The sequence below is a fragment of the Oryzias latipes genome, chromosome 24 (assembly GCF_053564925.1).
Source record: "Oryzias latipes strain Hd-rR chromosome 24, Olatipes_Hd-rR_3.1".
Lineage (NCBI taxonomy): Eukaryota > Metazoa > Chordata > Actinopteri > Beloniformes > Adrianichthyidae > Oryzias > Oryzias latipes.
Window position 1 is genome coordinate 21,495,848 of NC_136260.1, and position 26,996 is coordinate 21,522,843.

The following is a 26,996-nucleotide window of genomic DNA, read 5'->3' on the forward strand; positions in this document are numbered from 1 at the left end:
AGACTTACTGTAGAGTTTGCTGACAAAATGTTGGGTTTCCTGCAAACACAGCTTAATCTGATGACGTATAAAGTTTTCTTTTGCATATTTTAAATACATGGAATGCTTTTTTTGCCTTCTTTTTGAGAGACTGGTAAAGTGTCATTGTAAATGAGCTGAAGGTTACAAACGGCAGACTTGGAACTTCTCCAGTAATTAGCATCATCTCACTCCAGGGAGCAAAGACCAACCAAACTACCACAACATGATGAGGAACCCTTTCTTTTTTGGATATTTGAACCATTTGTGTTTTTTTTTAAATGATGGGTTCTTCTGAACTCTGTTTACCCACTCTGATGTAAAGTTGGTGTTTTTAACTTGTGCTTGTGCCGTTTTTCCAATGATGGAGGACATATATTAGGAAAATTCAACTCAAAAGTGAATTTTGGAGAATTTTCTTCTTCCAATCGTTGTGAATGGGGGGGGCAGATGAAAAAATGCGGTTTGAAAAACCTTGTATTTGAGAAAATATGCTGGGTGGGCCACAAGCTCCCTGCTCCACTCTATTCTGATGCCTTTACTTGTAGACCAATAGATCCAGATAGGTCTGTGTTTTCCTCGTCTGGCTGTACGGCTGGATAGCTCCAATACTGCTCGTCACAGATGGGTGGAAAAGATGGCCGTCTTTTTATTTACTCCATCAATGTCATTTTCAGGATGCCAATTCCAGTAAAGACAGACTTACCTGGCCTGGTCTTGAAACTGTAAACGAAAACAAGTAAATAAAAACTGGAGTTTTTCCGAGCTGTTGGATTTCTTTCCTTATTTTTATTTGGTGGATAACTGGAATTAACTTCAAGAAAAATAAAAACATGTTGACTAGGAAATGCTAAGTTGATGTCATGCAGGAGCAGCATGATTAGCTGTTAGTGACAGATGGGGAGGGTTTGTTTGGGAGGCCAGTCGAAGGCGAAGAGGGGCCAGAGGGGGACACGACCCATTTTTAAAACTAAAGTGTTTGCGTTTTGTTCAACTTAGTTTTTTTTCGTTGTTGTGGTTTTTGTTTTTCTCGTCACTTAGCAGCTGCAGGACCAGTCGTTTAAAAATGCCGTTCCTTATAAGAAAGCAGGAGATAGACTTTTAGATGTGGATTGGGGGGGGGGGGGGGGTAGAACTCATGAGGGAGCGGCCCGTGGAAGTGGGTCACAGCAGGACGGATGTGATGCAGAGCAGCATGACATGAGGGGGATGGACTGGCACCACTGACTGTGTGTACCTCCAAAAACTGCACCTTAAGTCGTGGAAGAACACATTCACAGAGGGTTTAAAAAAAATGCAATGCTTATGCTGACTCTTCTTTGTCTTGACGCCTCCTTGTACGGTGTTGGCAGCTCCTAAAATTGCTGTACCACAAACGCAGCAGCATGTGTCTCTGTGGAAGTGTGGGGTAGTTATTTTGGCTCAGCAGTGCAATCCCCGTATGATCTGCAGCTTTTCCCGCCGGCTGGGTAGAGAGGAATGGGAACAAAAACAAGCCAGAGGGATGGAGTGGATAAAAGGAGGGGAACAGGGGAACATTTTAATTGCCTGACCCTTTTCCCACCAGGGTGACTCCCCCAGAGCTGGGTGTTAAGGAGTGGGTGATGTCTGCAGATCCCTATGGCTCTGTGTGTGCAGCTGATCCGCTGTCACTTAGGGGCCACATAGTCATCCGTCCGTCCGTCCGTCCGTCCGTCCGTCCGTCCGTCTGTTCTTTCCACTACTCGTCCTGAGGCCAGTTCACAGTCACAATTTGACCATTCAACTTTAAAGCATCCAAACTCCACTTAGAAAGCCTCTTGCTGTGGGATGACCTCATGCTTTCTGCTATAAATCATCACTGATGTAGAGGTGGAGCTCTCCGGCACTTTGTCTCTCAAACTAATACAAATAGATGTGCAATTTTAGAAGTTACTTCATAGTTTTATGAATCAAATCATCAAAACACGTCGCGATCTGCCATGCTTCTTTGTCTGCGAGCTCGCCTAAATATGCTGAAGGCCGAGGAGCCTTCATCCTAATCGGCTTGAGATCTGGCTGCAGGTCAAGCCAGCAGATGACTGCAGATTAGAGGGGCTACAAGGCAGGGAGAGAGGATTACCAGCTCTGGTCACTCCAACCTCTTCCTGTAGCTGTTCAAGCATGGCCTCCACCAGCAGTCTCCTAAAATCCAGCAGGGGCGGGATTAAAGGCTGACTCGACTCTTTTTACTGTCAGGCTTTGCTCGATTGATCTGCTGGGAGTTTGCAGAAAAGGTGGGAATGTTTGGGGTCAAAATTAGGATCAGCTTCAAGTGAATGGAAAACCAGATTGAAAAATAGATATTAGTTTAAAAAAGTAGAAACTTGATAAAAAGTACACATTGCAGACTTGTAGGACATATTGGAAATTGGGAAAAAATTACATTTGAAAAACAGCTTCTGTTTTATTGTTTTTTTTATTTTTCTCTCCCTTTTCGCTTTTAGTCCTTCATTTACAGTTTCAGTTCTGACTTTTTGTTTTGGAAGTGACCCCAATTTTACTTGGAGGTGGAGCTTTGTGCCCATTGGCTACTGGGACATGATTGACATCGGGTGATTGACATCATGGTGACGTCATTTTGTCCCTCCACTGATGTGGCGTGCAGTAATTAAAATGCTCTCCCGAAGTTTGCTACACCAGAGGAGGGAACGACTCGGCGGCAAAAACACACGCCATTTTGGAGCGGAAATAACTTCTACCCAATGGGCTCAAAGCCCCACCCCCATGGAAAATTAGGCTTTACCCCTATGAAGCAAGACACAATTGAAATTGTAAATTGTGGATTCAAAGCAAAGAGAAAAATTATAAAAACAAAAATTGAAAATACTAAAGTTCAGCTGTTACAAAAGAACATTTTTATGAGGAAAATGTTTTAGGTTTATAGTTATTTATCCCCAAATTTTCTGTTTTTCTCTCAAGTTTAAAACTGTTTTTACAATTAAATTTTTTTTCTTCAAATTTTAAATCTGTTTTTTGATTGATTGATTTTGATTGATTTTGATTGATTTTAAGCATTGTAGTCAAAGCAATAAAGAATTTACACATATTTATCAAACTCATTACAGAAATGATGAAATGCATAGATTAAAAAGACAGAAAACAAAACAAAAATGTCACTTAAATCATATATGCTTAATTAAATACAGTGATAATTAACTGAGGTATAAGTAGAGTTTGATTTATTGCTTGAAAAGGAGTGGGAAGAAGCAAGCTTATAAAATCCCACCCCAACATTTAATTTCGCTTCATTTACCCACTCTAATGAATTTGGGGTTTTTGGTGTACTTGACATGTTCTTGTGGCATTTTTCTCAGGGTGGAGGACATATAATAAGAAAATTAAGTTTAAAATTGCATTTCTGAGTTTTCGTATATCCAAATCGGATCAGAAAAATGCAGTTTTTTGATTTTCGCTAATAATGGAATCAAAATGAAAAGACCACTGCAAACCCTTTGAAAAGTAGATCAATAAATGATCGGATTGGGACTTATAAATATGTTTTCACAGTGGCTGATATTTATGATGAGACTGAAGATCTTATGAGCGTGTCTTCCAGCGGCGCCGGTGGCGGTTAAACTTGTTAGTCTCGGTTAAGGACAAACAAACTAAGGTCAGCGTTTACTTCACGGACGGAACAAATTGAATTCCTCTGCCTAAAGCCCTGACTTCAGGGTCCAGTTAGTCTTCAGCTGCAGTCCTTCCTGGCCGCTTTCTTCTTGCCTCTCTGTCATGTTTCTGTTGTTCCAGGAGGAAGGCTAAATAACATGCAGCAGCGTGCATCTGCCTGGCTGTCAAAGTGCATCTCTGCCATGCAACTCTGCTTTTATCTCTGTGTAATTCAAACATGTCTTTGGAGATAACGGGCTCCGTGCCACCCACTGAGTCAGACTGCACCTCCTTCCCTTAAACAGCTCCTGTCCCCGGCTTGAACCCTGTGAGTTAAACTCGCGTAAGGAGGGAAGGAGGTTTTTTTTATGTTATATGGGCTGTTGCAGGAACCTCTGCAGTTCTGAGGTTTTCCGTTCTTATCAATCAACGCTGTGGTTGATTCTTGATATTAGGCTGCAGGCACATGGATGGCAGATAAGGTGAAAGACACTTTTTTTATCCGTTTTAGATGCTAATTTTACTTTAACTTGCAAGTGAGTGTGTCTAACTGTTAAAAGCTTAGATGAAATCATGATGGGGATGGATCTTGTTCAACTTTTCCTAATCGTTGCGGTCCTTCTGCCACTCTAGCCCTGCTTATTTTTATTTAAATTTTTCATTTTTGAGATCTTTGAAGTGCTAAAGGCTTCTCCTTCTCCTTCGTCTCTCTTCCAGATTCCTCCTCCAACTATATCAGGCAGCTGGAGACGAAAGTGCGGATCCTGGAGGACGATAACAGCAAGCTTCTCTCGCAGGTGAGGGCCGACGTGTCCCACTTCTGTGCCGGCCGGAATTCTCCCAACTCCTCCCGCTCAGCTCACCCACACACGTGATGTTGTACCATGAGGAGCGCCAGACCGCTTGTTAGTCGTAGGATGTTTATCCATGTTTAATTCATGATGCATCTGAAGTCTTCTGTAGCGAGCAGCGATGTTAGCCCCAGCGACGAGCTGGGGGAGCGGAGGAGAGATGAGAAGATGGCATTAAGCGACGACGGCGACTGAGGAAAAGGGTTTCAAAGTTGACCTTACACTGACTCGTCAAGAATTTAGAGGATGGGGAGCTGAGAGAGTAGAGGTGGGAGGAATGTGTGTGGGGGGGTGGGGGGTGGTATGGTTCACCAAGAGGTCACATGTCAATCTCCAAAGGTGTTCAGACACTTCACCATAGACACCAGACTGACGGCTTCCTCGTTAGTGGAAATAAAGTTCACTACATGCAAAGCCCATCAAACCTTTTATAAATAATTTCATCACAGCTTTGCATGATGCAACGCTCTTCATTTGAATGCAAGCCAGGCTACAGAAAGAGGTTGGCGTTCACTGTGAACGCTTTTACTCTTTCCACCTATATTTACCTTTTGTTTTTGTTTTTTGCATTTGTTCCCCAGCTTGAATCAAAGGCAGACAGAGTGTAGGCTGCATCTGACGTGCTCCTTATAATTAGCGTCTAAATGCTTATGCTGCACGTCTTTAGGTGGACAGTAGGAGCCTCATTCTTCAAACTGGATTTGAGGTTGTTGTTTTTATGTTTTTTTTGGATAAAGAAAGTTGAAACCTCTCCATTTGTTCTCTCTCCCTAGGCTCATAACCGCTATAGCTTATCACAAATACAGATGAAGAAGGTAACCTTCTCAAATGTCAATGCATGTTGGCTCTGCTGCTGACTTCTTGTTTCCACTTCTTGTCCTGTGTGGTGGCTGGACCTTTTCACTCCTTTGAGCTTTAAAGCTTTTTTTTTTGTCCCAACGAAGCTGGAAACAATGACGGCAACAGCTCCTCTTGATGATTTCTGTCACGGTTATGGGTATCGTCACAAACTCCTTTCTTGAAGCTTTTCTAAAGATTCTCTCTGAATCCTAACAACACTTCAGAAATCCCATCTGCACGTTGAGTTTTGTACCACTTTGTCAGATTTTTGAGGAAGAGCCAGAGCTTTAGTCATACAACTGCCCCCACGGGTGGATATGGGCTGTTAGCACACAGAAAAAAAAGACCAACCTGTACGGGACAAGCACAAAATATCAAGGTCATAGTGCCTTGGGTGAGTGGGTGACAGTAAAAAGGTTTATACTCATTTTTTTCCATGGGTACGCTGCCAGCGACAGGTTGTAGCAAACAACCAAGGCACACTTTATCCTTGACAAAAATTCCGCTGCACACCAGCATCCAAAAAAGAAAAAAGGAGAAACTCATAGTCTGTATCGATGTACAGTCCCTCTGCAATCTCTCATGTATTTTTGTGATAATTGTGACAGAAAAAGGTGGAAGTTGCAGCTGTTTTTCTAAAAGATGTAATAATAGTTAAATTATAGTTTTCCGTAATAATTTTCAACTAAATTATTTGAAATTTGACCCTGGTAGTTGTTTTTCCCTTCAGTTTATTAACATGGAATTTTATTTAACCTCAGCAAAAACCAAATATATTATTTCTAAACAGTGATTTATTTTAATTTTTTTTATTTATTTATTTATCTATTTCAATGTTAGTGCAAAGGCAACTGTAATTTTTTGAACAATTATATGATCATAATGTTTTTGATAAAATTTACACATAAAACTCAGATTATATTTATGTTCTCTGCAGCTACACAAAGAGTGAACATGTTGAAGGTTTACTAGTTAAGATTAAGATTAAGATGAAGTCTTAATGTTTAACTTCTTCTTAGATGATTAAATTGTTTCAATTTAGTTTAGTTGTGTCTGTTGGCCACTTCACCTTAAGTCTGTTCCTTAAATGTTGTTATTACTTCTTCTTAACTTTAACATATAAAATATTCCAGACATTATTAGAAAAGTGTTTCAGTTAGAAAGATGACTTGGACCAAACTCTGGGATGTTTGGCTGTTTAATGAACACAAACCTAGAAGGAGAACTAAACTGTTGACCTCTGATTTCATCAAGAAGATTTAAAAACTGTTGGATGTGTGCTTGTTGTGGTTTCAAGACGTTTAACAGGGAAGACTCATCGTGCGCTGAGACACTGTCACTTTAACCCTATGCATCATGGGAGATGTAGTGCAAAAACTGCCACAGATGGCAAACAGACTCTCTCCTCTGAGCTTCATTGTTTTGTTCACTTGTTCCACAGTCTGATACTGGATTCTGTGGAAAGCTACGCCACTAAAGATTTGGAACTGAGAGACTTTACGAGCTAAATCAGAACAAGGAAGTGAAGACTTTAACCACTTCTGATTGGTCAGACTGATGACGTGTGATTAAGCCTCCAGGGATGATTGGTGGAGACAGTTAAAGGGGCGGGACTTTTCAGAAAACAGAGCTGAAGCTGCAGCTAAATCGCGGTACCGTCATTCTTATCAAAATGTCTTTAATAGAATCAAATTAACACAAAGAAAAAAGTATTTTATGATCTTTCATATTCCTAACTACTCTGTTTTATCAGGGCCTGTTTGGATGAACACAGAGCTGATATCCTGGAGATGGGAAATGTTTTTAGATCAGTGAATGGGTAATTTCCCACAGCACACCTGACTATTTCCCACGGCACACTACGTTAGCCTTATAAAAACTTCAGGATACACTTACCACACGCACGCCAGTACTACGTCGCATTTTTATGGCGTCCCTTGAAGTGGCCATACGAGTCTTAAGGGAACTGCGAGACGCACCTGTGCTCCTCTTAAGGTGCAGCCGCTCCTCTCTACAACCCCCCCAACCCAGAGACCCGCTGAACCCGTACAAGTCAACCCCCTGCGACTAAGGTGCACTTTGTCCATTTTAATGCAGGGTTCAGGTCAGACTGCTCGAGTTTTTCAACCTCCGTGCACCTGGTTAAACAAAAATAACATCCAAGAATCTGCAAATTCTTTTTTAATTTTTTTTTAAGAAAATGTTGATTTAGATATTTGGATTGACGCACTTTTAATGTCTTTGAAGATGGGGTCAGAATTGGCCTTTGTACTTCCACCAGCATTGATTTGGTGCCATTGAAGAATATTTACTGTCTAGTCATCCGTCTGCTGATTACCTTATTAATTTTTCTAAAATGTGGAAAACTAAATGTTAGGTATGGACTGTGAGAACATAGCTTGAATTGTAATAACATCTTAACATATCTTATGTTTTTAATGTTTTGAAGGGCTTTTTACTTTATTTTTAGTGTAAACTCTCTAGCAGGAACAAACTGAAAACACCCTAAAAAAACGTAAAAAATCTTATTTTTAGTTTTGTTTTAATTCAAAGCAGTGTACATTTATAGTTGGGGGGGGGGGGGGGTGTGATGTGGTGATAAACACAAAGACTCTGGATTGAATCCCTAACTACTGTAACCTGTCAACAAAAACCTTTTTTATTTCCTGCTAAATTTTATCAGGTAAAACTTTATTGGCTTATTTCTTAGAACGAGTCAAAGTTAATCTCACCTTATTGATAGTTTTAAATTAACCAATGAGACACCTGCCTATTTATCCTCCTGGTTTTCCCTAAACCGTCAAAGAACTTTAGCCCAGAACCAGATAACTGTTGTAGGAGTTTAATCAGTTGGGTTCCTTGTGGCATTTGTGTCCAGGCCTCTGTATGCCCTGCTGGCATGCCGTGTTTATGACCCGCTGTCCCTGCTTTGTATAACTGGCCCTTTTAGGGCTTAAAGAAGCGCATCCATCTTATCTAGCCGCTGCAATGAACCAATGCTTTGGTGCATGAATGACGTGCACCTGTTCCGGCTTGTCCAGACGGCTGGCTGACTGAATAATTTAACAAACAGGAGCTACAGCGGTTGATCCATCCATCCGTCATGCATGGTCGACCGCTGGTGCGTAATTGAAGAAATTCCTAAGTGAAGTTAAGAAATGTTCCTTTTATCGTCTTCGTATGAGCGCATTAGCTGCTTAACTTCTTATGTAACGTCTCCTTTAATGATTGAACAGCAGCAGGTGGAATTGTTGCGGTGGATTAGTTGCCTCAGTGGACGTGTTGCCTAACTTCATGTGGAGCTGAAAGAAAACAATAACTGGTTATGGCAGGAGTGCACACTTTGCCAAGAGGTATTTAGAAGATGATAATGAGCGCCAACTGTTTTACCGGCTCTGGTATTGAGGTGAAATCTGCCTCTCCTGTGAAGGAAAGTTCTCTGTTTATTGCCTCCTTTCAGAGTTATGGATCACGATGCTCTCCCCTCTTGTGTTCATAACTCAACGACGAGCCGATGCGTGACGTCCACAGCTTCTTCCTTTCTGCACCAACGACACTGTGATAGATGGATGGATGTTCAGAAGACCCTGAGGTTTAGCTAACCGTCCCCCGCTGTCAGGGAAACAAATGGCTTTTTTGGTCTCAGTGGTCAAGGTCAAGTCAAGCTTGGAAGTGTAGAGGTGGTCTTTAAGTGACTAGAATAAGGCTGATCTGAAAATCCTATCAGACTTACACGGTTCTGGCTGTGTCCTGCGCCCTTAAAGTCCTATTCTGAAAATCTTTTAAACTGTTTTAAAAGTGTTCCCAGTGTTTTTTTTAAACTAGCATTATGCCGTTTTAGCTAAAATTAAAAAAAACAGTGTCGTCTTCTAGGACATAGTTTTTGGACAGTGGACGTACTTGATCAGAGGTCTGCCTCCAAGTGGTGGGCAGGATCATTGGTGAAGAGCTACACCCCCCTCACCCTCCGCCGCCCTTTTCCTGTTGCTGAGAGCTCTCTGTTTATGGGCTCTCCAGCTAGCTCACAGCCCCTCACACCCCCAACCTAAAGCTGTGTTCACATCAGCTTTAGGCAGCCGCTATCAATAAAAAGTCTATGTAAACGCGCGTAGGCCCAAATTTGGGGCTTCCGTGTCCAGAACACTTGCATACACGCGTCACTATGCAGGTTTTTAGGTCTGGACACAGGCTCTACATACAGAACAGGCGTTCATTGATCACGTGCTGAAAGTTCAACCGGTTGAACTTCGTGGCTGCTATAACGAGACAACGCTGCACTGTGACCAATCAGGCAGTTGGATTTGGTAGTAACACGGAAGTGCCAACTGTTGTAAACCTGATCACGAAGGAGAAATGTATAATTGTGGTTTGTGCCCAACACAAAGGTGACACTAAGATGAACGTTTATTGGAACGGAAACCCTGGAGCAAGATTTGCAGGAGTTGCACCGCTTTGACTGTTCATCATCAAGTGTCATCCCACTGTAGGTGGCAGACGAGTGCAAGTTATCAGCAGAAAAAAACAAAAAAAGAAGAATTGTGGTGCCGCCCAGCGTATTTGCTACATCACAGCATTCAAACAGCATTATTTGTCTGCTCAATTTTGATATTAATTTTCTTGTTATATGTCCTCTATAATCAGAAAAATGCTACATGACCAACACCATACACACAGGGATTTTACACGTGTCATCAAGTTGAGGCCTGGGGACTAAAAAAAAAAACAATTTTTAAATCATCTTCCAGATGCGCTGACGGAACTTCAAGATGTCACCTGGATAAATAAGAACTTTTACAGGTACTTCTAGCAAACCAACCATAGTAGATCATAATTACCAGAAAACTTTCTCTTGTTTCAAACCCTTTTTTGAAAGGTTCAGATCTTGAATAAGGCATCTATGAAAGACCTACAGTTCATAGATATTTTTGGGATTCGTGTCCACTCAACTCTCCTCCTGATATTCAAGATCTTCTGATGCGGAACCTTGTGAAATGGGAGACGTTGGCAACTGCTGGGAATCAAGTCCCTGACCCAAACGATAGATTTGCCAAAGGAAATGTAGGTAAACGTCAAAAGACAGAGAGACTCCGGGAATGCTGACTGCAGCTGGGTGTGTGGGAAAATGTTCACCTGAGCATGTGGCTCAAAGAGCATTAATACACAGACAATACATTACAAAACACACACACGGCTCATTGGGTTATTTATAGCCTGAGAGTTCCCGGGCATCACGTGTGTTCAAACACAGCGCCTTGCACATAGGCTCCACTGGTGCGTGACACAAGAAATGTCACCGCGATGTTCCCGCCGATGAAGCCAAGCAGGGCCAGTTAGTGCCGCCAGGAACTGGTAGTCTCGGGCTGCTAATGAGGATCTGAAGAGGGCAGGCCTCGATGACGGAACGCCCACCGCAGTGAAGTGCCTTCTGAGCAGCCAGATATGGCGAGTCAGAGTGAGAAGAGGCCAGGTGTGTGGTGCAGATTTTGAGATGAAGCAAGCCTTGTTCTGGGTCCTCATGTGCAGAGTATCGGCAGGTGCAGGTATTTGCAGGTTCAAACAAACTGTGACGGTTGGAGCGCATCTGCAGGACTGGAAAACATGAGAAGGTGCCGACATGTTACCGACTGATGTTCAGTCGTGTGTGATAATGTGGCCAAAAAATAAGAAACTATTTTTAAAAAGGGCCAACATATTTGTGAAAGTTTTTAGAGTGGGTAATTTCGTTTTTTGAGGTTTTGACATCAACTGTATCTGAGAATTCGACCAAAGGAAAAAAAATGCTCCAACGAAAAGCAGCAATGTTTTCCATGATATGAACGCCGCCATGTTTGAGCCATGCGTCACCAGTTAGCACTGTTTGGTCCGAGTCACTTTAAGTTCTCGTTGCTGTGACAACCATTCCAGCCACCAGGATTGAGCTTCTTGGAAGTCCACACCCCTACGACTTGAAAGCGGGCTACAAAAAGGTTTCGATCCTTGGCTCGACCTTCTTCTACTGAGGCATCTGACTGGCATGTTTGTCACGTAAATAACTTGTGCTGCAAACAAATACATAGTGAAAATTTGAGAATTATCAAGAGAAATTGGCAAACCAATAATGGGTATTCTGACAAATAGAATGACTAATAGCTGTTTATTTCTCTATAGAGGTCTATGGGATTTTGACTTTTTGAAGCCAGTGGTTACTTCCTGTTTGAAATGCCAGGGGGAGGAGTCACTCAGTCCAGTTCTCAGACAATGGTTATTGGTTTTAAAAAAATCAGAGGCACCTTTGGTGTGTTTACTCACGATGTGACTATCTTTTCTTTTTGCTTACAGACATGTTTAAGGAGAATTTGTGTAAAACGTTTTTCTTAGTTTTCTTTGACCAGGCTGGAGCTACATTCTTTGGGTTGTTGACTTTGTTTGGGCAGGTTCGAAATCTTATCTCTAATCAGCTGTGGACTAAACAAACACATTCTGGAGTATTTTATTTACAGTGTATACTCAGTAAAAGTATGTGAGCACGCTGGAATCTTTTGAGGAGATGCAAATTAAGAAAAGTTGGAAAATGTCTGTTGGCCATTTGTTTAATGCTTTTTATTTTTGTGTGTGTGATCTGTAATTTTACCCACAAAGAAGCAGCCATTGCAACTCCACAGTGTTTTCCAGCAGTTTAATCCTCCCTGGAAAGTGCAGTGTTAAAGCAAAGCAAATAAATTTTGACAATCATTTTTTTTTAACTCAAATCGTATAAATATATATTAAATTGCAATAAGGTGACCCTATAATATTCAATAATGCAATGAACTGTATGAACAAAAACTACAAAGTGTTAAAATCCTACTGCTTTCAGGTGATACTAACGCTTTACACTGCTTTTATTTATGTTTTTATTTATTATTCATCATGCAACAGATATAAATATTTAAATTTACAAACCAACCCTAAGCTTTATGCATTTAAATCAAGCAGCTTGGATGACTTCAGGACATCCTACAAAGTCATGTACCTGCTTCTCGCTGCAGCAGCACGTCTGCATTTTGTCTTTGAATGAAGCGTGTTGATTTATCCTTCTCTATTTTTAGGTCACATGACATTGCAGTCTTTTGTGTGTTGTTGTTGAGCCGTGTGTGTTTTGTGTTCCCTGCAGTGTAACCCAGGTGACCTCCGCGCCCTGAGGAAGGGAATGACTCTGTACCACTCCGAGTCCCAGCTATCCTCGCTGCCCCAGCGCCAGGAAGCCATGCACGTGGTGGGTACCCAGGAGACCGGCGTGCAGATGCTCGCTGAGAACTCTCACATCAAGATGTAAATTATTGCTATCGCTGCGATGGTGCTATTTTTAGAAATCCGGTTAAAGACGGAGACAGTGGTTCTTTGGGAGGACTGTGCTGGTGGTTCTCCCACACTGAAATCAAGTTAAGTGAGCTCTAATCCACTTCTCCGTCTTTAATTGAACCTCCACAGGCAACCTGTCTTTATCTGTTGCACGGCAGGACGGAAACTTCTTCAGTCATGACGGATAATGAGTGAAAAAAGGAACAAGGATGGATTAGATAACCTGCTCTCTGCAGCCTGTATAAACAGAATTTACCTGAAAGCAATGACCCTCTTCAGCTTACCTCCAGCCCCGACCCGGTCTGTGTTTGTGAAGGCGGACACAGGTTGTGTTTTCTTTTTTCGAGTGCTGGAGGTCGCTCAGAGCAGAGCTACGTGACTGACGGCACCAAACCTTTGTAGAGGGACAAAGAGGAGGAAAGATGGTTCGATTATGATTACAGGCTCAACCTAAAGGCCATGCCACAACGCCACTGCGTACATTTGAGCATGGAGGAAAAATGGTCATAAGTGAATTCCTGGAAAATGTGAGAAAAGTTGTGGTCTTTACTTGAAATTGTATCACGAATAAACCACGTTAGAATCCAGGAAGACGTCCGAATAAACCACGCAAAGAACACGGAAATCAACGTAGAGCACGAACCGAGCGCGATTATTTGTTTTTATGCAATTCATTAGTGATCTGTTTGGCAATTACATAATTTGGAATTGATATAAAAGTTATACATCGGTGTTACATGCGGGAAAAGTCTTAAAAGATACATGGAACGGTTGTGGAATTTGCAAAAATAACGCACATTTGTGTACAGTTTACCGTGTGTTGCATATAAACGACGTAAAATACGCATAACCTTCATAACTGATCAATGGTTTTGAACAGCTCCTAACAAAATTGAAGGAAAGGACCGTTGGCCGAAACCCTCAACAGACATTAGCACACATCGACGAACGATGAACACAAGAAACGCGCGTATCACGAAAGGCCGAAGTTTCACACGAAAAATTTGAGCAAAATGTACGTAGTGGTTGTGTGACGTAGCCTTTAATAACTCTATGAGGAAGAACCACTCACTTTTGTCATTTCCTGATGGAGAAATCAAATGTTTTCTCCAGTTTTGTGGAAGTTCAGACGGCTGACTAAAGCCCAACAACCTGGACAAAATATTTCCTATCGGACGTGAAATTTATTGACTTGTCATTTTCCACAATCGTCCCTCTTGGCTGCAGCGGGGCGGTTATTGTTTTGGTGCCATCGGGTTATCTGGGTTCCCAGGAGCCGCGGCGGGCCGGCGGGCACACACGTATTGAACTGGGGCTTACAGATCCTCGGAGCTGTGTCTAATGCAGCGTCCCGATGCCAGGTCGCGGTGAATGCTGCCATTGTGTCCCAGAAATCTCTGATTCCCTCAAACAGGGAGCCACTGTTTGGAACGAAGCAGGGGGTGTGATGAGTCAAAGCAAACCCCCCTCCCCTCAGTGCTTCTGCTGGCTGGCTGCTCCCATCATGCCAGGTTAGATCACTCTGTGCAGGTAGCAGACGTGGGAGTTCAATGCAAAACGGAGAAACAAATCAAGGTGATTCGAGTTGAAATGAAGGGGATGGCATTTTCAGAGCTGGAGCACAAGATTTGTCTCCGTCTGAGTGGGATGTGAAGGAGGACTTGAGCAGGTCTTCTAGTTTCTAAATCATGCTTACTTCTTTGACATATAAGTCATAACGCCATGTGTGTTTTTTTCTTGTAGACAACGCGCCGTCTACCCACCAGCGAATCCTCACCTGCCACAGGATACCTGTCCTGCGTGCAGAAGCCAGAAGCAGTGGTGCATGCTATGAAGGTACATTTCATTTATCCTTGAAAAGATAACCATTTTATTTTACGCTTTTAAAAAAACGTACATTTCTTTTTGTAGGTGCTGGAGGTCCATGAGAACCTGGACAAGCAGGCTGTGGAGGACTATGAAGACGATCTCAGCGAGAAGGAGAAGGCCATCGTGCGGGAGATGTGCAACGTGGGTGCCACATGTTTTTCCCACAATTCCATAGCAATTACGGATTCCCAGAAAAGTTAGAAATGGCGAAAGTAAAGAAAAATCTGAAATACTGAAGTCAAAATTCCAATTTGAGCCTTCGTCACATGCACAGGTTTTTGTGTTGTCTGGGTCCATGTGACCCATGGCAAAATATACATTTGAAGTGTATCTTATCAAGTATACTTGAGTAGAAGTATAGCAAACATACTATAGACCATGTACATGTAGTCTAGGATGCATATTCACTGAATACTTTTTCATTAGAACATTTTCAATTTATATATAGTGTATAAAAAGTAAGATTCAAGTATACTTGTAGTATATTTAAACAGACTCCTTTTTGCTAAGAAGGGTTGTAGAGGGGAGCGGCCGCATTGACCGTACATTTAACATATAGTGTTCACACTGGACAAACAGGGAGGGGCTTCTTCTTTTTCTATCGTTTACTAGCGAATGCCCGCCACCTACAGTTTGATAAGACCTGGTGTCAAAAAAAGGTGCAAATCTCGGGAATGTCGCTCCAGGCTTTTACTTTTACAGCTCTATTCAGATATATCAAAGACAAAACCCCACAAACTGCAATTACTAACTTTTCCTTTCATCGTTTTGAAATGCTTGGCACTTCCATCCATCCATCACTACTGAATCCCGGTCCCTGATTGGTCAAAGTTCACATAGAACCTAAAACCTGTTGTAGAAACTTGGCAGCTTTGTCACGCAAAACTATACCTTTTGTCGGTAAAATCAAAAATAGGAAAAAAGCGAGATGACACACAATGCATGCGAAAACATTTGTTTTGCAAACGCAAAAATATTTTTTGAAATCAAAAAAAAGAAATAAATTTGTAGAAAAAAACAAATTTAAAAGCCCGAAAAAACCGAAACCAAATATTTAGTATTTTCATTCGCAAAGTTTTGTTTGCAACATGGTGGCATACATATCACTCCATATAAGGGCAGTTGGGACTAAAGCATTCATCATTATTTACATTTGATCACGTTTTCCTCAAATGATCACACTTCACCTCATTTCTGCAATTAAATAAAAACCTTTGGTGCAACATTTCTGAAAACAAAACGAAAAAACTAAAGTGCGACCTGCAGAAAAGTATTTAAACCCATTAGAAGGTATTCAAGCACTGAAAGCAATAATCAGAGCTTTTATTTTGGAAGTTCAGACTTTAATATTTGAATATTTACCTCCATTATTCCTGTTTTTTTGTTATTTTGCCGGGTAGGAGCCCTCTTTTTTTGCTAATGAGGGAATCATTTAGACTCATTAAGTTTGGAATGACACTTGGAAGCCTCTCCGGTGTCCCCCCCCCCCTCCATAATCCATACTTCCCACATCGGGGGCCCTCGGTGGAGCTTCATACTCGAGCTGTCATGGTAATTAAAGCGGAGCGGCAGGGAAAAGAGCACTTCTCTCCCTCCGCCCCTCATTTTCCTCCCCCGTTTTCTGGTCCAGAATAGAAGATCTGCTTAATAGGGAGGGGGGGAGATTGAGCTTTTAGCCCTCTCCAGAGGAATGTGACAGGCCAGAAATCTAGGGAGTGCGACAATAGTGGCTCTGTGGAACACAGGGGGCCCCCTTGTTTTTTTTTTTCAAGTGGAGGTAGCTTCTCCGCACCGATGACAGGTGCTTGAGAGTCACTTTGTCTTTTGCTCCTGTGTGCAGGTGGTGTGGCGGAAATTGGGCGACGCTGCAGGATCAAAGCTGTCCGTCAAACAGCATCTTTCTGGGAACCAGTTCAAGGGGCCGCTGTAGTTCCCTAGCAACCGACTTGGGATCCAGCCGTACCGCGGCCCCCCCACGATCCGGCAGACGCTCCAGGACTGGCTGAGAGGAACGGACCGTCGTCCATATTTACATGTACAGTTTTTACACCTTTCCTCATCCCTCCAGGCTTATGTTAACTGGCAGCTAGCTTCACCGACTCACCCGTGTGACCGTCTACCAGGCCACCGCCGCCGAGGCGACCATGTGGCTGCAACAATGTTGCGTAGAGACTTTTTCTTGTTTTATTTTTTTTGATAGGACCTCCTGTAGAGACCTTCTGTCACGTGTAAGTGAAGCACCCCTGTGATCTAGCACATTTCGCTCATGTACGGGGATCACTGTCGTGTATATGATGTATAGAACCATAGCACTACTTCATTAGAACTATCCATTTGATCTATTTTATATTCTAGCATGGCCATACGATCAAGAATTCAGTTGTAGAAGTGCACAAAACCAGACCTGAAACAGGGTTTGCTTCTCTTTCCACATAAAACTTTAACCTCTCCTCTCTTTAAACCCTGAAAAAATGTATTTGATCTGTTGCTTCTGTTGACGAACGCACAGGTTATTTATTTTTAAGAGAAACTAACAAACCCCGTATGCTGTGTGCATGCCAGACAATCACCTTCTCAGGTTGGAGGGCTGCAGCTTTACCTTCACCCATCTGTGACTGTGTTTTCAGGTGACACCGTTCTCCTGCAGCTGTAGCATCATTGATTTTGGGTTTTTTTGGGCTCGTTTTGAACAGTTTTCTGAATTCACACACAAAGGCGGTAGTACTTTAACTGCAAAAAAAAGAAAACACGTTCAATCCCATCCGAACCTCTTCCTGATTTTGAGGTTTTCTGGATTCAGCAGGTGTCCGTGCTTTTTTCTAGACCAGGCAAGTCTTCCTTTTTGAAGTCTTCACTTTGAAACAATAAGTATCTGTTGATGTCAGAGTGAACAAACTCAAGTTTGTCCGTGTATTTATTGTTGAGTGTGAACGTAGAGAATCGAGAGCAACCAGTACCTGAACAGATCCGTTCATCAAGCTCTCCCGTCTCTAGAACAATTTTGTTCCAAATTAGAACATTTCTGAAGTGACCCATTGCTTAAATAATGGGTCAAAAAGAGAAATAAATGTATTATTTTTTAAAAGTGTCCTTTTTTCTAGGAACCGATTTGAAGCCATGACACAATTTTGGATACTGTATAAATAAATAAATGGTATTTGGTTTGAGATGTTCCGCATTGTTTTCCAATGCGTTTTAATTTGGAACCCAACTTTTTTTATTTCTAACTTTTATGATGCTTTTATCTATATACTAAAAAAAAAAACCCTGCAAACCTACAGTATAAATGTGTATTCTTGCAACTAGCATGACTTCTTTTCATGAATTTCACTGATACAAACAAATGAGAACATTTTTATTCAAATCTGAGAAAATGAAATAAACCAGTTGCTTAACAACACTGTGGACTCTTTTTTTAACAGTTGTTTGCCTAAGTCACACTGCCCTCTGCTGGTGAATAAGTACAGCTGCACCACTATAATGAAAATGGTGTTTTTAACACCATTGTGGTACTTTTCCCATGATGGAGGACATGTATGAAGAAAAGTTAAGCTCAAAGTTGAATTTGAGTATTTCTTTACTCAAATCGTTGGGAATCAGCAGCAAGTGAACAAATACTATTGGCTAAAAACTGCATAATCCTAAAAAAAACCACTAGGATCAAAAGATGATTAAAGTGCGCCTTTAATGTTATAGGTAACTTTCAAACATTCGTTTAACTTTTTTCATTCTCTAACAATTATTGAATTTATAAAGGCCAGATTTACTGGTGGGTTTCGTTCTGAAACTCCTTTTTCAAAAGTAACCTGTGGGATTAACTCAAGAAAGAACGTCGGCATGAAGTGATTTCATAATCAGAATTGTCATTAAAACGCTATAAAGGAGCACATCGATGCTTTCCTATAAAAGAAATGGTCCAGAGACTTAAATGAGAAATCTTTTCTCTACTGCTTCTCCTTTAATACTGTGTGAAGCACAGTTTATTGAAAAAACAAAACAGAAGTTCAAACAAAAGCGTCTCAACTGCAGCACAAATACTCCTGAAGCCAGTGTTGCTTGTATAAAATGAAAACGTTCGTTCAGATCCTGCAGCCCAGTTTTTATGGTGGATTTCATAGAAAAAATCAAAGACAAAGATGCTAATTCACAGGAAATTTCAATGGAAAAGCAGACGGCGGTGAAGGTACAAGACGTGAGCGGTGACTGTAAGTTGAGCTACTGGGTGTTGGAGAATTCACCTTCTAGATTAGAAAAGCAACGTTTACAGACCTCCCACTCTTCCTCATCAGCTCAGGTGTCAACAGTCTTTCAAACGTCCTCATCTCATCCACGCTCCACGGTTCAAGGGCATGCCAGGTGGGGGCGGCAAAGGCACTTGGGCTTGTCCCGGGGGCACGGGTGGTGGGGGAGGGTATCCCGCAGGCGGTAGGCCGATCCCGGGGGGCATGTGCGGAGGCGGAGGGTAGCTGTTGTAGCCCGGCGGCGGGTAGTTTGGGGCCAAGCTGGGAGGTGGATACGTGGAAGGAGGCGGTGGGGGTCCTGGAGGGGGCGCTGCAGGCGGTGGATAGACATGCGGGTGGTATGGTGGGATTGGAGGAGCATAGCCGGGGGGCATGGGGGCATAAGAGGGACCTTCTGTCTTCATCATGGACTGCAGGCTCTGGAAGCCCTCTCCGGACATGTACGAGGCGTTGGTGGACATCAGGTAGTTGGAGGGTGGAGGAGGTGGAGGGCGATGGGGCAGGGGAGGGGGCTGGTGGGGAGGTGGAGCATGAGGGGGAGGAGGAGCCACTTCACTTCCTGGCTCTGCTTCTGCAGGAGGAGCTGGTACAGGAGGAGAAAAAACAACAAGTTAGATGTTTCATGACCTCGAATGACCTCAGTTCTCCAACAATGAAAAGAGGAGCCCTCCTCGTTTGGATTAAGCCCTAATCAGATTGGTCTGGAACAGCCTGCATGTTTTGAAACAGACGAACTGATTACATAAGTCTGATTTATGAGCTTCAGTTCCTATCTAGCCAAACATGCAAACAATAAATCTGCCATCAGATCAGCAAACTGGAGTATAAACACTAATCCTGTTCGGTTCAACACAAACAGAAGTTCAGGAACAGCTGCTCACCTGGTGGTTGAACAGCCGGTAGTGGGGGCATGGGACTCTCCAGTCGGGGAATTTTTGATCCAGTTTGTTCTGCAAATTTAAAATTAAAAAAATTAATAAAAAAAAAAAAAAACGGAACAAATATTTAAAATATTCTCTCTTGCAGATTTTTTCTGCGAAAAAACGAAGAAATTGTTTCACCTGGAGCCTTTGGTTCATCTTTAGGGGATGTCTGAAAGAATTTACAAAAAAAAAAGCGAGTTTACCATCTGACAGCTCGTAATGATGTTAAACAGCTGCTGCGTAGACGACTCCTGCTTACGTGGGAGCGTTTGAGCTGCCGTGCGGGACTGCCCCCCTGCGGCGACGTCTTTTTTGGCGGTGGGGGAGGCGGGTTGGAAACTGGGAGCTGCCCCTGCGGCACCGGCGACGCAGTGGGTGTGACAGCCGCCGTCTTCTCCTTCTCTTGGACCTGCTGAGGGATGGGCTTGTTCCCTTGAGAATATAGGTCCAGGATCTGGTGGCAGATGTCTGAAGGGACCAAAGGAAGCTGTGACTGAAAGCCCCACGTTTTTGAGGAAAACAATAAAGTTTTTTTTTTTTTTAACCTTCAAGCAGCTCAACTGGGACGTCCTGCACAAACTGCTCCCACCAACGCCGCGACGATTGCTTGGAGGTCCACTCCTGGATGTCAAACTTACAAAGTCGGCCTGCTAGGTACATGACGGCCACGGCGATGATCTCCGGCTCCCACTGCAGGGACAGCATGGTGCACAGGCTGCCAGGGACGCAAATAAAGCAGTGAAGGCCTTATCTCAACTGTGTAGATCGATTTATTCTAACTCAAACACACATTTAGCAACAACTACAAGATTCTTAAAAGCTCAATGCGAGAATCAGCACCTCTTACCTGTCATTGACGAAGGTCCAGGCCATTTGGAGCACCTTGCATACTTTGTTCTTGTCTCCTGAAGCACCAAAACAAAACATGAGTCTTTCTGAGCTCCATTGGGGCAGCGGTTCTGCACGAACCCCGTCCCACCTTTCAGCTGTTTGACGTAACGCAGCAGGAACATGTAAGGGTGCTCCACCTGCAAGTCAAACTTGATGGTCTGGAGCAAAATCCTCTCCAGCACCATCACCTCCTCCTGTTTGAACAAGGTCAGACATGACTGTCCTGCACTTCAGACTCACAGAAATGTGTGGCATGAAAGATTCAAAAAAAAAAAACTGTTTATTAAAATAGAACTGCACCTTCGGATCATCTCCAAACTGGGCGAACTGGACATCGTTGAGTAAACTGCGAGCTGTTTTAATGATATCTTTACACTTCTTTGGCGTTTCCTCCACTTTCCCAGCCAAGAAAAGACAACAGGCACCCGTCACCTGTAGAAACACAAACCCAAAATCCCACATTAGCTTTTGTGTTAATGAAAAAAAAAAAAAAATACCAAAAGAGTAAATAAATCATGAACATACATATCTGGGAAACTGCTTGAAGGAGTGAAACATGTAGAAGCGATGGAAATATATGATGCCAGTTGCAAGAGTGTCATAATGTCTGCTGGCAGTTAAGAATCCATTTCAGAAGGACAGAAGCATAGAAACAGTAAATCCCTCACCATAGGAGTTTACTTCATGCACAATAGAAGCCTTAAAATCGCCCAATCATGATAAACAAGTGAGCTAAATGTACAGAGAATGCATTCAAATAGCTGCAAACTGAGACCCGTTGCTCAGATTACTGAACCCATCGAGGATACAGGCCGAGTCGAGTCCCCACGTCAAAAATGAAGCGGGCTCCTTCTCTCCTGTACCGGGCCTCGGTCCCGGGGTCAAGACCCTCGGACTGGGAAGGGGTGTGGGCTAAATCCTTCTTGTCCCAGTACCAGCACGGCTTGATGTGATCCAGGAAGGACTGGCCGCCCGAGAAGTCCTTGGACTCCTTCATTGACTGAGGGGAGGTGGTGGATGGACCTGCTGTGCTGCTGGACTGCTGAAAATAGCAATAAATGTCGATATTATGGACAACTTTGGTCAGTCAGATGTAGCTCTTTCATTCTGATTTAAATACAATTTTGTATTTAAATGGGCCTAAATTTATTTAGAGAGTCGTGTAAAAACGTCCAAAAAATAAAATAAAAGCCAGAGATTCACAAATTAATAAAAGCTTAGAAAATGATCACCAGTGTTCACCGCTTTCTCTTTAATGATGCAAGTATATTAATAAATAAACCTAAAAATTGGGATTTTTTTTTGAAGAAAAAAAACAAAAACTCATAATGGGGGGGGGGGGGGGGGGATGTTCCCAAAACATGCCGGCCAGTAAAGCGATGAAACTGAATGAATGTACCCGCTAACGGCTAGCAAAGCCGCCGGAGCCGACAAGCTACGATAAATAAGTCAAATTTGGAGTCACCGGACTCCGGCGGAAGGACGCAGCACGTACCTTTATCATGTAGGCGACGACAGGATTAACCGGAGAGCACAAACGCGACACGAGACTTCAGTTATTCACCCAAAGTTAGCGACAGATTCGAACAGAACACCCGCTGGCACAACAGAATCGCCATTTTGAAGAACGTCAAGTGCGGCTGACGGACGTCATGACGTCACAAGCAACCGCGTGCGCTGCTTGAAGAGAAAACGTTACCGTGTACTACGTAGAACCTACTGGAGACGTTTTGTTCCCGACAGTATCTGGAAGAAAGGCTGGACTGTGACCCAAAAATTTATGATAAATAATAAAATGAAAGAAGTTTCTTATAAAATAATTCACAAAATTTACCGCACCAATCAATTTATGCTAAAATACATTAAAACAATTGACCCTAACTGTACTTCTTGCAAAGAATTTCCAGAAACAATTGACCATCTTTTTTGGAATTGTACTATAATTAGAATATTTTGGAAAAAATGTTTGCAATTTATTAGAAATCGCATTCACCCCAACTTTAATCTAAAGTTTGAACATATAATTTTTGGCCTTCATAATAAAAATTTGGAGTCAAACAAAAAAACTCATAGTTAATCTTGTTATTATTTTTGGCAAATTTTATATACATACATTTAAATTTTCTCCATCTTCTATTTTTCCCTATTTTAATCAAACAAATTGAAATGTATATCAGTAACATCTCCAAGAGTCTTAATCAGAAAGCAGTATGTCTATATGAAAGTTGCAGAAACCTGAATGTTTTTATGTAAAATGTATTTAGTATGTATGCTCCCCTGGCATATCTGAATTTTATTTAGTAAAATTGTGTTTTGTATCGTACTTACGTTTTGTACAATAAAGTTTAAAAAAAAAGAAGAGAAAACGTTATTTAAATGTATAGAATAGCAACTTACTGCTTTGACTGCTCTTGTTTATAATCTTTTTTCGTCCTTTATTCTTTATGTTCCCCTGGCACATTTTGTTATTCTTTTTTTATCTGTGTACTTAAAAACTGACTTGATTTTGTATCCTGTACATCTTCAATAAAGTTTTGAAAGAAAAAAAAGAAAAGAGGAAACGCTACAGTAACACACTGGTGGAAAAATGTGATTTTTAACATCATTGCAGAGTCCAACTTTATTACCAATTGACCCAACTAAAATACAAATAGGTCAAATCTGTTTTTCTTCTTCACGTAACACAAATCGCCGCATGTGCTCACTCTTTCAGAAGGATGTTGTGTCCATTCCCTATGTACTTTATTGGAATAATTGAGTTTACCAATCATGGAAAAAGATCTGGAATCTACCAGAAAAATATTTCTTAACCAATAAAGTGAAAGAAATCTCATTTAAACTAATCCATAAGTCTACCCAACCAAACTGTATCTCCAAAGGTTCAAAAAGGATGTTGATGTCACCTGCTCTTTTTGTCAAGAACACCCTGAAGATGCTGTACATTTATTTGATCATGTCCCTTTTCCACTAGTCTCTGGTCTAAAGATTGCAATTTCATATCCGCCCACATTGACACAGACTCTATTTAGAACATGTTATGTTTGGCCTCACCCACTGTCCATCTCATAAAAAGAACAATCATACAGCATTAATCTCTTATTGTTTTTTTATACAAATTGCACATTCATAAATCCAAAGTTACAAATCAAACCCCTTATTTTTCTATCTTTATCAATGAGTTCAAACAATGCATGAAGACAATAAGAAACTATGACAATAAGAAGGCCATTAAAACATTCGATCTGTGCGTCAGTTTGTGTAAAATCTAATATTAACCGCCTGGTTTGTTCCTTTCCTGTTGTTGTCTTGAACTGTTGTGTATTTGATTGTTGCGTTCAATAAAGTTTGGTTAAAAAAGGGGATTTACTGTAAAGCAAAAATCATCAGTATACATCTTTCAGATAAACACAAAAAAAATACATATTTGTGTTTGTGTGTTTATTCAACAGGTTTATGACCTAGATTTTTATTTTATTATTTTCATTTTTAAGTACTTTTCTGCTTAATTCTGTTTCTGCTTTTCACAATCACAGTCTTTTTCCCTCTAACTTTATATAGATTTATTTTTTCGGTGCTAAAAGTATTCGCGATTACGTTTCTGTTGTGTGAAAGAGTGTATTGTCCTTAAAGTTCACTAGTATTAAAAATGGGAAAGAAATTGCTCATCTACATGTTTTATTGTTACATCAAATACTTACAGTGAGATTTCATATGTAGAAATGTAACTCTAATAAGTAACATTATAAGACCAACATTACTGAAGTGCCAAACAAGAATATTTTATGTGTCGTGGAAAAGGTATTCTCTGAAAGTCCAAAATCAGAGAGCATGTTTATGAGCATTAATAGAGCAATAACTGCTTTTTTGAGGAAATTATAATGATTTAGTACTTTTCCCATTTATTAATAATAGAAAACACACCTTAATGAATTACTATTTATGTTTAAATGAGGCTGCTGCGTCAAACAAACCACAATTCAATTATTTACACCGAGACAATGCCATTCTCAATTACTACCACTAGAGGGAGACAAATACACGTGAAACAGTGTCAGACAGACAGACAGACAGACAGACAGACAGACAGACAGACAGACAGATAGATAGATAGATAGATAGCAGCAAAGAGCTGCTGCAACCATTTGTAATTGAGTATTTTACTCTGGATGACATGAGCATTTTTCCTGAGTGCCATTGTTGTATGACCAAAGAACCATCTTCTGTTTATGCCTGAAATATGACTAATAGAGCAGAACCACAAGTCCTGTGGAGCCCTCTCCATTTGCCCCTCCAGTCTTCATTTCCCAGAAAAGCCAGCATTAAAACATTTACTCTGTCCACATAAATTTTTGGAAGATGCATGCATTATATATTTACTCCCGCTCGGACAAATCCTCTTAACTGTGGGAGAAATTGTCAGGTTGGGTTCTGGAGAAAAGTAAGAGCCTTGTCTACTTGTATCGCCTGTAGCAAAGGAGCATCTCAATCTGTCATTCAAACCACACACTCACACAACTGCAGTAAATCAGCTTATAAATAATATATACTTATACTTTCTTTATTAATATTAAATATTGCATAATGAAGCAGCGAATATAAGCAAATCCCACAGCAATATTCGTATTACCAGCAGCTCTCCTGGAGTGGACCTTTCATTGTTTATGTCAGCCCTGTCACTTTGTGGTTAATCACATCAAAAGCCTTTATTATTCTTTAAATCTGGGCTAGAAAAAAATAAATAAATAAAGCAGTCCCCAGAATGTTCTTAAAAATTGTATTATGGACACTTTTCCATCATATTGGATATTTTATTAATGTCCTTTTTTTTTATCTTTAGGGAGAAAGTCAATGGAGAAAGGAAAAAAGATGTAATGAAGATTTGACCCAGAACCAAAGCGGATGTCCAGTCATGTGCACGAGCCGCCCTCCTTCACTTTCTCACTGGGTTTTAGTTTTTTGGGGGGATGTTTTAACATAAATTATAAGTGCTTTTAGAATTTGCTTATGTTAGTTTGATAAAAGCTGGATTTCAGAGATGACACTCACCTCAGGAGGTACATTTGGACTTAAAACCTTTCCTGTGTCCACAATCAGGCCGTGTTGGCCCTCTACAACCTGTTTACACTGCTATTGCTGGGAGCGTGCATATGAGCTATAATGGAGACACCGATGCATTATTGAGACACCCAAGGGTTGGGATCAAGGAGATGCTTGCAGCCACTAGAAGGTGGCAAGGGAGAGTGTGTGAACTCAGGATAATGTTTTCCTTAAGAATGTCCACGACAGCTGTTGAACTCCACAGGAGGAGGAAGAAGCTTCTTGTAACATAAATACCAAATTTCTGCCCTCCTCCACTTAGGGCTTCACAACACGCCTGGCCGATCTGAGAAAGATCGCCGCCGTGCCACCGTGTTTCCATGTGGCATCTGCTGAGGTTATGTCTCCTTGAGCCAGAGCTGAGATGACATTTCATTTATATAAATAATTACTACTCTGAAAGTCTCCCAGGCCTGCCCTGAAGCAATCTAACTTTTAATGCTCTTAAAATTGCCCAGCATGTTTTATTAATGGCAGGCTCTGAAATGTATTGCTATAGCTGCGCACTTCTCTGCCTAACTTTAAATGGCCATAAGAGGCTTTTATTTTCTTTCAACAAACTATCGGAACCAAATTATAGAGCAACGCAAGTGGGAACTGTATGTGAAAGCTGTGAAGTTCAGCTGTGATGTGTACAAGTGTGCATATGGAGGATCTGAATGAATGCAGCCAGGAATGTGCAGGATGATTTTGCCCATTAGTGCCACGCGAGAATGATCTGCTCCAAGGACTCTTTTGGAGTCTAAATATCATAAATGGTACTTCAAGGAGGCTTCACAGAGTAAAGGGACTGAAACAGGTTGGATTTGTCTCCCGACTGTGCCAACAGAGGGTAGTGTTGCCTCGCAACAAGCTGCAATCATCCGAACAAACAATCCTGCGGCATGATCACCTTTAGTTTTGAAATATATTGTGGACATATGTGCATTATACTGTCCATAATTGTGTGCAGGAGCGTTTAAAATAGTCAGATGGAACTTTTGTGACGTCACTTATATCAAAACCAACAGACAATATTTGCAGAAATGTGAATTTTGGTGTGTAGGAGTAATACAAAGTCAAATTCTTCTTGCTATTTTGTCTTTAAATCCCCACAAATAAACGTTTAAACGAACGGATTAACTTAAAAAAACTGTTAAATGGATTACTTCTGTGAGCCCAGAAGAAGCTGTCCGTGCGCTGTCCGCCCCCTGCGCGCGTCTGCTCGGAGCACTTGAACTTGAATCCTACAAAAGCGGAGACAAGCCTGAGCACGCACCACCTGGGTTGGCACGCGCGCGCACACACACACACACGTCCCAAACAGAGAACCTTTCGAC

General features: G+C 41.6%; 2 protein-coding genes across 5 annotated transcripts in view; one reads left to right on the forward strand and one right to left on the reverse strand.

The window, feature by feature from the left end:
- Positions 1 to 17,925, forward strand: part of ccdc85cb (coiled-coil domain containing 85C, b) — a 39,599-nt gene extending 21,674 nt beyond the window's left edge. The window contains exons 2-7 of one of the 2 annotated variants that reach the window (XM_023952895.2): positions 4,363 to 4,442; positions 5,270 to 5,311; positions 12,469 to 12,570; positions 14,400 to 14,492; positions 14,568 to 14,666; positions 16,366 to 17,925. In XM_023952895.2, the coding sequence (XP_023808663.1) occupies positions 4,363 to 4,442; positions 5,270 to 5,311; positions 12,469 to 12,570; positions 14,400 to 14,492; positions 14,568 to 14,666; positions 16,366 to 16,455 (506 nt within the window). In that variant the 3' untranslated portion in view covers positions 16,456 to 17,925. The remainder of the gene's footprint in view (positions 1 to 4,362; positions 4,443 to 5,269; positions 5,312 to 12,468; positions 12,571 to 14,399; positions 14,493 to 14,567; positions 14,667 to 16,365) is intronic. The other variant, XM_023952896.2, reaches the window with a different exon arrangement.
- Positions 17,926 to 18,461: 536 nt separating this feature from the next.
- Positions 18,462 to 26,954, reverse strand: ccnk (cyclin K). Of its 3 annotated transcripts, none has more exons than XM_078943187.1 (11): positions 26,826 to 26,954; positions 21,390 to 21,622; positions 21,106 to 21,187; positions 20,881 to 21,012; positions 20,669 to 20,774; positions 20,537 to 20,594; positions 20,235 to 20,404; positions 19,949 to 20,157; positions 19,828 to 19,858; positions 19,648 to 19,716; positions 18,462 to 19,349 (listed from the first exon to the last, which is right to left on the reverse strand). In XM_078943187.1, exons 2-11 carry the CDS (start codon positions 21,575 to 21,577, stop codon positions 18,844 to 18,846), a joined length of 1,551 nt encoding a protein of 516 aa, XP_078799313.1. In that variant the 5' UTR covers positions 21,578 to 21,622; positions 26,826 to 26,954; the 3' UTR covers positions 18,462 to 18,843. The 3 variants fall into 3 exon arrangements, with proteins under 3 accessions (XP_078799313.1, XP_023808661.1, XP_023808662.1); XM_023952893.2 differs by lacking the exon at positions 26,826 to 26,954 and adding an exon at positions 22,076 to 22,240; XM_023952894.2 differs by lacking the exon at positions 26,826 to 26,954 and adding an exon at positions 22,076 to 22,218 and having other exon boundaries at positions 21,390 to 21,619.
- Between the last annotated feature and the right edge of the window lie 42 nt (positions 26,955 to 26,996).